The sequence below is a fragment of the Ochotona curzoniae genome, unplaced genomic scaffold (genome assembly GCF_017591425.1).
Source record: "Ochotona curzoniae isolate NIBS_2020 unplaced genomic scaffold, NIBS_Ocur_1.0 contig_2210, whole genome shotgun sequence".
Lineage (NCBI taxonomy): Eukaryota > Metazoa > Chordata > Mammalia > Lagomorpha > Ochotonidae > Ochotona > Ochotona curzoniae.
Window position 1 is genome coordinate 2,599,293 of NW_024465369.1, and position 13,540 is coordinate 2,612,832.

Genomic DNA, 13,540 nt, shown 5'->3' on the forward strand with positions numbered 1-13,540 from the left:
GACTGGGTCAGGTTAAATCCAGGAGACAAGACCTTCTTCCAGATCTCCTCTGTGGGTGGCAAGGACCCAGGTATTTGGACCATCTTTCAATGCTTTCCCAGGTACATTATCAGGGAGTTGGACTGGAAGTAGAACAGTCAGGCCACAAACCAGCACCCATATGGGATACCAGCACATGCAAGGTAAGGATTTAGCCATTGAGGCTCCTGTCATGCCCAATGTGCTGGATCATTACACAAAATAGTCCAGAGGGGTAAGTGTTGGTTCAAATGTAAGGTCATTCAAAGGGTGTCAGCAGGAATCCATCTCTCTCTCTCTTCCTCTCTCTCTCTACCCTTTTCTCTCTGTTTTTCAGCTGTACTTCAGGGTTTGTTTTCCAGAGAGGTCCATTCCATGCGGTGGTAAAATGAGCATGAATACTGTAACAGCTTTATGTGCTACCAAACAGACAACACTTTTCTCCATGGCAGCAGCCACTGGTATGAGGCTAGGTAGGGTTGACCATGTTTGGATCACATCTTCTCTACCAATCCTCTTGTGGACCATCCATGATGGCATGTAGGGCTGTGGTTATCTTCGCTGAAACCACATGGAGTATGACAGAGGAAAGGGAAGAGGATCTTGTTATATGAAGAAGAGGAAGAAATCCTATGGAGGAAAACACCGCGAACACACATTACATCAGGACTGCAAAGGCAATGGACTAGAGCTAGAAGATGCAAATCTAGGCTCTTCAACATCAATACTGCACCTAGATTTTTTGAGGTTCCCACAGACATAAGGCAGTGGGATGAAAGGAGACCAGGCATTCCATCTTGGCACAATGTGAGCCTGGACTCTGGTCATTTTACTTCTCAGGCTTTGATATTCTCAGCAGTAAATCATGAGATGAAGCCAGATTTCTGAGGGTCCTCCTGAATTTCAAACTATAGATGCCTGTATACCCTCATCATATCTGAAAACCTCTAGATTCTGGATGAGAGCAAAGCAAAACCCTACTGCCAGAGTAAAAGTCAGAAATATGACTTTTTTCACTTTTTTCTCCACCTGCAGAGGCCAGCAAGCCAGGATCTTCAGGCAACCACAAAGCCATCCCCTCTGGAGGCCTTGCTGAGACAGCCTGTGGGCAGACGTTAATGGGACCTATACATACTTCTTTGTGACACACATCACATCAGGACTGACATTTTAAAATTAGTCTGACCTTAGCAAATTATCCAGAGACATTTTCCTTTATCTGTTTTAATTTGTTTATTTTCTTTGGGAGTAACATTACAGAAGGAAAGAGATTTCCTCATCCTCTCATTTATTACCCAAATGTTCACAATAGCCAGGGCTAGCTAAAGCAAGCAGCCTGAAGCTCCATCTGGGTCTGCCAAGTAAAGCAGGGGATCAAGCAGCCAGGCCATTTTCTGCTGCTTTCCTAGGCACATCAGCAGGGAGCTGGGTCAGAAGTGGAACAGCTGGAGCTCAAGCTTCCGCTTATATGGGATACCAGTATCACAGGTGGTAACTTAATGCTTGCAACAACACTGCTCCCACAACACTGGCACCAACCAGAGACATTTTCAACTAAAAAAAATGATTTGGGGTTGGTCAAAATGGGTGCAAAAATAAATTCATGCAGCGAAAAGAGGAGATCTTAGCACAATGTCAGGAACACTAATTATAATAGACATGAAAGACCAAATCTGCCATAGTTTGAAACTGACAATTGATATTAAAAACTCAACAGACCAAGAAAAAAAATGATCAAGTGAAAGCTGCTTTTATAAACCTGATATGATGCTGACAAAGTTTGCAGGCCTGCCCTCCTTGGATCACTGCCTTTGGTTTGCAGAGCTTGCACATGTGTCCCATGACCACTGCTGTAGCTTGAATATGGCTTGTCACCCAAAGTTCATGTATTGGAACCCTAGTTTTAATGTCATGGTTTTGAGAGATAGAAAACATTTAAAGAACAATTCATGAGGGTTCACCTGTCATGAAGGAACGAATGCTGTTCCAAGAAGAATAAGCTGTTGCACCGCAAATTTGGCCCCGTTGTGGTTGCTTCCTCACCATTTCATCTCTTACACACATACATCTGCCTTTCTTCTAAAAAGAAGACTGCCATGCATGAAGCACCATGTGGCTCCATTCAGAAGCTGAGAAGACCCAGGGTTATGCTCTTGTACCTCCAGAACCACGAACTAAATAAAGCTCTTTTCTTTACATATTACCCAGCTCCAGGTATTTTGTTATTGTAACAGAATATGGACCAATGCAACCACTAACAAAAATATCAAAGTTGAGAAGAAATAAGGATTGTGGTAGAAAGTTGTACACTAACATCATTAGGGCAGAAACTGGAGGTTCCATCTATTATGAGTATGTAAAGAGCTTGATACTCCGTTTAGACACCAGGCAACAACTGAATTCAGAAAACTAGCAGAGCTAAATTTCCATCAGTGCCACTGCTTCCTTTCCTGAAGCAGTCAACAACTTCACTTCAATGACAACACACTCTCCTCAGTCCCGGAGGCCTGGTCAGGAATTCTCACTTGTTGGTCTTGAAGATGGAAACCAACAGTCCCAGCTCTGACCTAACTGTATTTCTAATTTTGTCTTTTCCATGATGATAAGATAATCAAGGATGAAAAGAACAAGAATACTTAGTTACCTGTCTGTTGGTTTCTGGGTAATTATGTACCTGCTCAGTTACCACTGCAGTCAGCTATAGATTAATGTAGTTCATTTCTCTGTGAAATGCTGCCTGCCAGTAATAAAATAGGTCTTCATTAAATTTGCACTCCTTGCTCTAATGCTCCTCTGACTTTCTGAGTAAGAGTTACAGTATCTGTTCTGTGTTCTATCAGTGGTTCCCAAACTATTTGATTTCAGCACCTCTTTATTCACTTTAAAATCACTCAGAACCCCAAAGAGCCTTTATTCATGTGGGTTAGCTGAATAAATATTTATCATACACACACACACACACACACACACATATATATGCTGGCATCCCATTATCAGTGCCATTTCAAGTCCTGCCACCTTGCTTCTGATCCAGCTCCCTAGCAACATACCTGGGAAAGCAGCATATTATAGCCAAACAGCCTGGGCCCCTGCTACCCATGTTGGAGGAATTCTAGGATTCTGGCTTTAGCTGGTCATCTTGGACATTTGGAGAATGAGCCAGAAGATGGAAGATCCTCATTCTCTCTCTCTAACTCTGCCTTTCAAATAAAATCAATTAACTCATTAAAAATTAGTTGCAATGTAGAATCAGTCACAATGATGCAATTTTTTTTGGTTCTATGTTACATTAAAACCCATTGGTCTATCTTGCACTTTGAATTATTTTCGAGAAATTATTTGTTCTCTTTCTATGCACAGCTACCAGAACTTCTCACATTAACTAAAATATTCCTGCCAAATGCATAGGAAAGGTCTGTCAAGTATTGGAGCAATTGAGCTTATGGAGAAGAATCCAAGTTTTCCAAAATTCCAATTATTGCTCGAAACTTTAAGTGTTTTCATTTTTTTAAATGCTGTTTTCCTCCAAGTCACAAATTCACTTTATTCATTTTAAAGAAAATGTCAACATTTGCAAAACTAATAGCCATAGTTTTTCTGCCACATGTTCTTTTAAGTAAAAACCTTCTTTAGAAAGATGGCTAGTTGAGCTCATAACTTAAGTACTCACTCAAGACATACATTCTTCAGTAAATTCTTGATGCAGATATCTCATTTTCCTACACACAATACTAAAAGATATAATCAAGAGTCTATATTTAAAGCAGCTGGGATTGTGACATTGTGGGTTAAGCTGCTGTATCCAACACTGGCATACCATGTTATTGTGCCAATTCAACTCCTGCCCACCCTGCTTCCAATCCAGTTTCCTACTAATACTCAGTGAAATGTAGCCAGCATACCTGGACCCCTTCTACCCTTGTAGGAGACCAGGATGGTGTCCCTGAATCCTGGCTTTGACTTTTGTTGCCATCTGCGGAGTGAATCAGTTGACAGAACAGCTCTCTCTGCCTCTCTCTATTGCTTTGCCTTTCAAATAAATAAATGTTTTTCAAAAAGTTTAAATTTAACAAAAATTTAAATTGTGAAAATTTTGATTTTTGAGAGACAGATACAGACAGAGGGGTCTTATACTGTTCCATACGCAAATGCCTACAATTACCAGGCTAGGATGAAGCCAAAGCCAGGAACTTGCTACTAACTTCTGAGCATTGACTTGACATCCTGTAACTTCACTGAATTGTTTTTGGTTCTAACAGTCTCTGAGCGCAGCCTTTAGGTTCTTTTTATTTAGAGATTCATGCCGATTACAAACAGGAATAGTTTCATTTCCTCCTTTTCTATCTCTATGCTTTTTATTTCTTTTTCCTGACTCATGGTTCTAGCCAAAAATTCCAGTATTAAATCAAACAAATGTAAAGAAGTGTACTTCCTGCCTGGTTCCAGATCTTAGAGACAGTGCTTTCAGGTTGTGGGCTTGTCATATACAACCTTTATTATGTTGACCTATATTCCTTCAATAGATATTGAAGGAATTAAGCACTTATTTAAAGTGCTTATCATGAACAGATACTGAATTTTACCTAATGCTTTTTTGTATCTATTAAGATGGTCATTCAATTTTCATCCTTCATATAGTTGAAATGATGCATTATGTTAATTGCATATGCTGAGATATTTCTGCAACCCTGAGATAAATCCCACCTAATAATGAAGGATGACCTTTTTAAAGATTTGTTTATTTGAAAGGTACAATTACAAGGGGGTGGAAGAAAATCTTCCATCTGCTGGTTCATTTCCCCCAAATTGCTACTACAGTCAGGTATGGGGCAGGCTGAAGCCAGGGAGCCCATCCTGGCCTTTCATATGGTAGCAGGGGCTCAAGTACTTGGGCTATCTTCCACCTCTTACTTGTATTAACAGGAAGCTTGGAAGCAAGTAATCAGTGTTTGAGTTAGTATTCTGACATGGAATGTTTTCATCACAATCCATGGTTTAATTCATTATGTTACAAAATGGGCAGCAGAAAGATCTTTTTTGATGTGTTGTAGGATTAGATTTCCTAGTATTTTGTAGAGAATTTTTGTATCTATGTGCATTGGGGATACTGCTCTACAATTTTTTTTTTTTTTTGCAGTGTCCTTGTCAGGTTTTGAAATCCAGGTAATACTGACCTCAGAGAATAAGTATGGAAGAGGTCCCTCCTGTTCACTTTTTAGGAATAGCTTGAGAAGAATCTGTGTTAGTTCTTTCTTAAAATGTCTAGTACATTCTACCAATGAAGCTCTCTGGTCCTGGACTTTTCTTCATCGGGAGACTTATGATTACTAATTCAATTTCATCATTCATTATTGATTTGCTCAAGTTTTCTGTGTCTTCATAGTTCACTTTTGTTAATTTACATAAATCCAGAAATGTACCCATTTCTTCCAGATTTTCCAATTTTTTGGCATAATAGTTTTTAATAATATTCTTTAATGGTCCTTCGTATTTTCATAGCACTGTTGTAATACCTCTTTCCATCCCTTGTTTTAATTACTTGAATCATCTCTTTTTTCTTAGTCCGGCTAAGCTTCGTCAACTTTATCTTTCTAAAAATACCTACTCTGCATTATTTTTTTTACCTTTTTTATGTTTTCTATTTTAGTTATTTCTACTTTGATTTTCATTCTGCCTTCTAATTTTGGATGTGATTTCTTTTCACATTTTTTTTTCCATCACACATCTGCTTTTATTGTGAGGGCAGGTGGGACACTTCCAGCAACAGTAAGAAACAGAAAACAAAAAGATGAATCTGCAAAAGTGGGGAGTGCATGGCTGGTACCCTTGGAGCTCACATGTAGATGCCAACCCAGAGCAGGAGGAAGAGGACTCTGAAGCCCATGAAGAGCCCGACCACCAAGGAGGTGAGGAGATCTTTGTAGATGTCCCACGTGTACTTGGTGGAGGTGACCTCATAGATGAAGAACCAGGCAGTGAAGAACATGCCGATGGCCAACAGCACCACAGTCAAGTGGAGGAAGATGGCTGGGTTCACTGGGCTGGTGTGGTACCTGCTCGTGGCCTCGCACTCCCGTATAAAATGGAAAGATCTGAAGCCCAATGAGACATTCTCACCTCCCAGCTCAGGCCGGGGCTTCCAGCAGCAGCACAGCCCCTGCTTCTCCGGCTTCTGAAGCCTCTTTGAAGATAGACACTGCCCCTCACAGCCCTCTTCCAAACTCCTCTCGTCCCTCTCACCATTCTGTCCAGTACCAGATGTGATATCTTACTTTTCTAGTTCTTTGTGATTCATTGTTAGGTTATTTATTTGATATCTTCCCTTTATTGCTGAAAAACTGCTTCTTAATATTGCTTTTTCTGTAATTTGTATATTTTGGTATATTTAGAAGTTTCAAGTTCACACGTCTCAAGGTATTTTAACTTTTTCCTTCTGATTTTTTTCAATGTCTTCATTCAGAAACAAGCTATTCAGTCTCCCTGTATGTATATGATTTGTAGAGTTTCTTTTGTTGATGATTTCTGGTATTTAAAAAATCTGTGAAATAATTCTATTTTTTTTATGTTTGTTGAGAGTTTTCGTGACCTCATATATGTCTGTCTTAGAGAATATCCCTTGTTTAATGAAAAGAATATAAATTCTGGGCTGGCACTGTGGTGCAGAAGGCTGTCCCTCTGCCTGAGGCACCAGCATCCCATCTAGTCCAGGCTGCTCCATTTCTGATTCAGCTCCCTGCTGATGCCCTGAGAAAGCAGACAAGAATGAGCCATTACCTTGGGCTCCTGTACCTACATGGGAAACCCAAGGGAAGCTCCTGGCTCCCAGAATCAGATCAGCTCAGCTCTTGGGCCATTGTAGGCATCAATGAAGGATATCTCTGTCTCTCTCTGCCTCTCTCTTCCTCTCTGAAACTCAGACATTCAAGTGAAAAATAAATAGATCTTTGTAAAAAAGAATATTAACTTTCTAGCTTTTGGGTGAAATATTAATTGTTAAGTCCATTTGGTCCGAGGTGCTGTTTAGCTCTGATATTTCCTTCTTGATTTATTTTTGGTCTAGATGATCTGCCCATGGGTGAAAGTGGGGTAATGTAGTCCTCCACTAATACTACTTTAAGCTTATCTCGCTTTAGATCTGTTTTTGTTCTATAAAACCGGGTGCATCAGTGTGAGGTACATATACATTTACAAGGTCATATTCTGCTGTTGAATTGATCCCCTGATCATTATACAGTGACCTTTGTCTCTCTTACAGTTTTTGATTTAAAACTCTATTTTGTCTAATAGAAGTATAGCTACTTCTGTTCACTTTTTCTCTCCATTTCCAGTTGCTTTCTTTGTACTTTCTTTTATGATCTGTGTGTTTCTTTACTGGTACAGTAGTTTTTTTGTAGGTTGCAGTTCACTGGGTGTTGTTTCTTTAAACCAGTCTGTATCTTTAAATTGGGAGAATTCACTCTACTCACATGCAAGGTTATGACTGATAAGTAATGACTTAGACCTGCTGTTTTAAAATGTCTTATTGTCTTATGTTTATTTTTAATATCTTTTGCTCTTTTTCTAATAGATGTTATAATTCCCCCTTTGTTCATTATGGCTGTTAATTTTCTTTTGCTTCTGTACACAAGACTCCCATAGGCATCTAAGGTGGTAGTAAAAGTCTTTATTTCTCTTTCATTTGTGAAAGATAACTACAGTGGCTGAAATATTCCTGATTGGTAGTTATTTTCATTCCATTCCTTCCTGTCATATAATATCTTTGTTAAAATTGCTGTTGTTAATTTAATGAGAGTTACTTTAAAAGTGATATGACACCTTTCTGTTATAAAATTGTGTTCTACTTTCAGGGTTTGACTGTAACGTTTTGCAGTAAAGATCATTTCTTGTCATGTCTATTTGGGGTCCTGTGGTCCTTCCTTGCTTGCATGTCCACATCTTTTCCAACTTGTGAAAATTTTCAGCTCCTAGGTCACTGAGCAGGGTTGCTAAGCTTCTATTCCTCTCTTCACCCTCAGGAATCCCCACAATTTAAACTTTTCTTCATTTAATGATGTCCCAAGTATCTTAGTGGCTGTCTTCATTTTTTTTTAATTTTTATTGTCTGGCTAGGATATTTCAAAAGACTTGACAAGGATATTTCACAAACTGCCAAGACCAGCACAGCCTAGGATAGAACCAAGGTCAATCTTGCTAGGGACTGCTTGATGCTGAGGTGGACTTATAACCCCCGCTGCTGCACAAACCACAGGTGATGTAAGTCCAATTGGCTGAAGTTATAGGTCTTCACCTGTCATAGACAATCAAGGGCTCAATCTGTTGGCACTGACCTAGGTACGAGGACCATTGGTATTTTCCCAGTGCTAGTTTTACCAGATCCAAGACACAGCCCTGTGCTCATCTTGGTGCCTTATTCTAGTACATAGGGTCTTGCTCCTGGCTGCCTGCCTGTGGTTGGGGGATGGATGGACAAGGCTATCCTTGGCTACCCAGACTGACACTAAGCAGGGTTACCCTTGAACCTCACATCTAAAGGGCTCTATGTTGTCTTGTAATTGCACATCATGTCTGTGAGGAACAGAGGTTGATGCAGACCACAATGCTCGGAGGAGGGCCCAACTCCTACAAGGCCCAATTCTTCACCTGATGTGAGCAGAGGTCTCGAGATTCTGTCTATTAATACTAGAAACAGAATAGGCTCCTCTAGTATCAATCTGCTACAGGAAGACTGGCACTAGGTTTCAGATTCAAGATCTGACTCCTTATTGTCTGCCTGAGTTTGGAGGAGAGGTTCTGGGGGCAGTAATGCAGCCACCCCAGAAGACACTAAGCTGGGTTAAACCTGAGTCTCACAGTCCATGGGCCCTGAATAATCTCAGGTTCTATGCCAGAGTTGGGCAATGCCAGTAATGATCCAGGGTGAAATAAGTCTGTGACATCCAGACCAAGGTCTCCACTTGATGGCCAGGGCTGCAATCTGGGAGTACTGGGTTTTAAGTCCTTTGAGTTTTATCTCGTGCTGGGTCTCACCCCATAAGGCCCAGCTCTGAACTCCAAAAGGCAAAGTTTGAAGTTCTTTTTGCTACCCTACTCTCCATGACTGAAAACTTACTCTACTGTGTCCTGGAAGTTGGAGGAAGAGCTATGATGCTCTCCCTTTTCCATCTGGCCAATGAAACTCCAAAGGCTACGTCTACAGGTACTGGCCTGGGGGCAGAGGCTGTGCAGTACTGTCCAGCTCTGAGTTCCACTGTAGCAGGCCTGGTACTGGGCCTGCTACAATGGAACTCAAGTCTATCATCTAGACTTTATGTATTCTCCCTCCTCCAAGTAGGAGGCATCTATCCCTGAATTAGAGAGTAGGGAGGAATGACATAGTAATTTTCTTCTTCCTGCCTTCTTCAGTGTTTTTACTTATTATTTATACTAAACTCAGATACCATGGGCTCCCACTTGACTTCCCTGGCTCTTATGAACGTGACTTGGTGCATGAATAGCTATTCAAATTGGTATCTCTGTAGATAAACATTTGCCAGAACATGCTACTTAAACTCCATCTTGCTCCACCTCCTCCTTTCTATTCTTTAAACTGCAAGTGAATGATAGGGAAAATACAATCATTTCTAGTGTAACTCAGTACAGTGGCCTTGATTTTCACAAAAGATCAGCAGTTTTAGCCATTATCACTTTTGCACTAGCAGGGAAAATGTCAACACAATGAGAAAGGCAAATAACAGCTTGATACTATTGCATAAATAGTTTTAATGTGAATTGTGTGGTTTTCTCTACTGACTTTCAACTGTTCAAGCATTCTGTTGGCAGGTACTTGGGTTTCAACCAAGGCCTAAGTTTTTCTAGGCAGATGTGAAAGAGAGGACCATGTGCATCAAAGATGTTTATAAGAAAAGGGTATTGTATATAATTAGGAATCAAAGTTGAGAAGAAAGGAGCTGAGGATAAAAGGGCCCGTGGAGTAGGGTGAAGATCTAAGTAAGGGTCCAGCACGATAGCATAGCGGTTAAAGCCCTCACCTTGGAAATGCCAGAATCACATATGGGTGCCAGTTCTAGTCCCAACAGCCCTGCTTCCCATCCAACTCCCTGACTGTGGCCTGGGAGAGCAGTTGAGGACAGTCCAAAGCTCTGGAACCCTGCACCGGGGTCGGAGATCTGGAAGAAGCTCCAGGCTCCTGGTTTCAGATTGGCTCAGCTCCGGCAGCGGTGGTCACTTGGGAGTGAAGCATCGAATGAAAGATCTTCCTCTCTGTCTCTCCTCCTCTCTGTATATCTTCCTTTCCAAAAAAAATAAATAAATCTTAAAAAAAAGAAAGATCCAAGTATGATGAAATGTCAGGATGACTACAATTTGTGATGATTTCTAGCCCCAGTTTTGACACTCTGGTATAATAGTAGTGTCTGATAATAAGAATAATAATTGACATTTACTGGACACTAAGACCTTACAAATGTTTATCAATTAATCTTCATGTCAGTTCTAGAGGTTTCCTATCATGACCCACATTTTGCTGACAAAAAATCGGAGGCAGACTAAGCAGCAGATCACTCTAAATTGGAATTGGATTTCTTTCTTTGCTTGCTTTGCTTTATTTCCTTCCTTCCTCCTTTTTTTTTTTAAAGTCAGATTTCTTTTCTTGAGATTTATTTATTTTCTTTAAATGCAGAATAACAAAGAAGGAGAGACAGAAATCTTCCACCTGCTGGTTCACTCCTCAAACAGCCACATTTGGGCCAGGCCAAAATCAGAATCCTGGAACGCTTTCTGGGTTTCCCACATGGGTGTGAAGGGCCCAGGCACTTGCGCTATCATTTGTTACTTTCCCACGTACATTAGCTGGTGTTAGATAAGGGATGCCCACTAGCAAATGGTGGCTTGACCTACTATACCACAATACCAGCCCCTGGGGTTGGGCTTCAAATCCAGGCCTGTAGACCCCAAGAGTGCATCTTTTTCCTCATTATACAATAACTTCTTCCCTTAAAGGGCCAGGACATTTAGAATTCAAACTTGAGGAATGGGCATTTGGTACAATGATTAAGACAAAACTTTGGATATCCAATTTCCATAATGGAATCCCTGAGTTTGAATCCCAGCTCTACTTCCAATCCAGTTTCCTGAATAAGTATACACTGGGATGTACAACTCAAAAACTTGAGAGAACCTGGCTTTGACCTATTCCAGCCCTGGCTATTGTGGGCACTTTAAGAAATGAACCAGCATATAGAAGATCTTTCTCTGCCTCTCAAACAGTAAATACATTTAAGAGGCACACTTGGTTGGCTATTGCCTTTACTGATTGTATATATGATGTGAGGAGAAGGAATAGCACCCAAGAGCGAAGATCTGATAAACAGATCATAAAAGTGGGCACACCTTTGCTTTGCCCTTGCTGTCCTTTCCAGTCTCTCCTGCAACAGTTGCTTCACTTCAATGCATATAAACTAAATTCTTCTCTGCTTGCATATTATTGGCTTAATTCCAGACTGTTTCTTGACCCATGGACATATGATTCAATGACTTGAGACTGGAAGAAAGTGGGACAGATTATTTGCATGCTAATTTGAATTTGAAAAAAAAATTTCTAATATACAAGCAGATGCATTTTCTTCATTGAGATGTAAAACATATGTGTTGAATAAGAACAGATTGTATTACTAATTCTCAAAATTTGACAAAATAATGGCCCAAGAGTTCACAGTTGTCTTAATCACCATTTTCTGTCTAATGAGACAGGCTTTCTTTCCAGTTGGGATACAGAAGCCCCCAACCTTTTTAAATGGCTTTTTTTGCATCATATTTTATATTTTCCCAAGAATTCTATTTATTTCTTCACACATTAAAACTTTTTAAAATGAGAGTCTACTCTTTCACTAGGTAGACATAAAGACAAAAAATAAATGGTTGAACCTCAAACAGAACCTCTATACTTTTAGTCTTGTTGGGGAGACAGGAAAGGAAGCAGTCAACTATTTAATTTTCCACAAGAGATTTTCCTGTCTTGAATCTAAAAATACCTATATAATATATGTAGGAATGGAAGAATACTGGCTCTCCAAATAAGCTACCTTACATGGCAAAAAAGGGCTTTACAGGAGTGATTAAAATGAGATAGGCAATCATCTTGAATTATCTGCATGGGCTCTTAATAATCTCAAAACTCGCATGAAAGAGAGAAAGACAATCAGAAAATATGGCAACGGAAACAGCTTAGAGTTCTGCAGGGCCCAAGTACTAGCAATATGGACAACCTCTAAATTCTGGAAAAAGCAAAGTAACTAATTCCCCACTAGAGCTTCCAAAACAAATGCCCCTCTTTCAACATCCTGATTTAGCTCACTGATTTCTAGATCTTTAGGGTAATGATTTGTATAATTGAAGCAGCTAAGTTTATGGTAATTATTATACCAGCAGTAGGAAACTAGCACAGTTGGAAACCATTACTGGTCCTATTTATTTTTTTAGTTTTTTTTAAGATTTATTTATTTATTGGAAAGCCTGATATACAGAGAGGAGGAGAGACAGAGAAGAAGATCTTCCATCCGATGATTTACTCCCCAAGTGAGCGCAACGGCCGATGCTATGCCGATTCAAAGCCAGGATCCAGGAACTTCTTCCGGTATCCCACGTGGGCGCAGGGTCCCAAAGCTTTGGGCCGTCCTCGACTGCTTTCCCAGACCACAAGCAGGGAGCTGTGTGGGAAGTGGAGCTGCCGGGATTAGAACCGGCGCCCATATGGGATCCCAGAGCATTGAAGGCAAAAACTTTAGCTAGTAGGCCACGCCGCCAGACCCTACTGGTCCTATTTAACAGATGAAAAATTAAAGGCACTTGCTTGACCCAAAGATCAAGACATTGCTTGGGATGTCCATATCCTTGTCACCAGACCTATGTTTGTCCTTATTTTCTCACCCCGAGCTTTTTATTCCACAATGGGCCCTGAAATGCCCTTGCTTGTCTACAAGTTCCATCTATACACCCACAAGCAGCCACTCCTTGGCTACCCTTAGGATCTGGAAGAACATACGCAGTGGCACATTTTGTCCTTGGGAAGATGGACCCAGGGAGCTACACAGAACCTGGAAGCTGGATAAGGGACAGTGGGAATCCCAGAGACATGGTCCACAGATGGAAAGGCACTTACAGGTTTGCTGGTAGCCATGGCCTCTTGGTCTCTGTGACTCCTCCCTCTGCATGATGGCAAAAGCCAAAAGAAAACCAGATTCAAAGTATGCTAAAGCATGGGACCCACGAAGGAGTCCCTCCTTGTCAAGTACAAAATAAATACTTTCTTCCTCCCCGCTCCCCAGCAATGCTCACAGAAAGAGACCCTCAAAGATGGACAAAAATGTAGGGTTCAAGTTCAATCAATGACTTAGTGAAATACCTATGAGAATTCAGTAGTCAAACCACAGCAGGTAGGAAAGGGACAGGATAGGAGAAGATGAGCATAAGTATTTGCAAAGTCCTCCCAAGTGAATGCAACGGGGAAATAAGACTTAGACCTGAT

At 40.7% G+C, this 13,540-nt stretch overlaps 1 protein-coding gene across 1 annotated transcript; it reads right to left on the bottom strand.

The window, feature by feature from the left end:
* Window positions 1-5,735: 5,735 nt before the first annotated feature.
* On the bottom strand, window positions 5,736-13,192 carry LOC121150800 (transmembrane protein 258-like). The gene is made up of 2 exons (XM_040971985.1): window positions 13,175-13,192; window positions 5,736-6,088 (listed from the first exon to the last, which is right to left on the bottom strand). The coding sequence occupies exons 1-2, from the start codon at window positions 13,190-13,192 to the stop codon at window positions 5,852-5,854; spliced, it is 255 nt and encodes an 84-aa protein (XP_040827919.1). The 3' UTR covers window positions 5,736-5,851.
* Window positions 13,193-13,540: the final 348 nt, after the last annotated feature.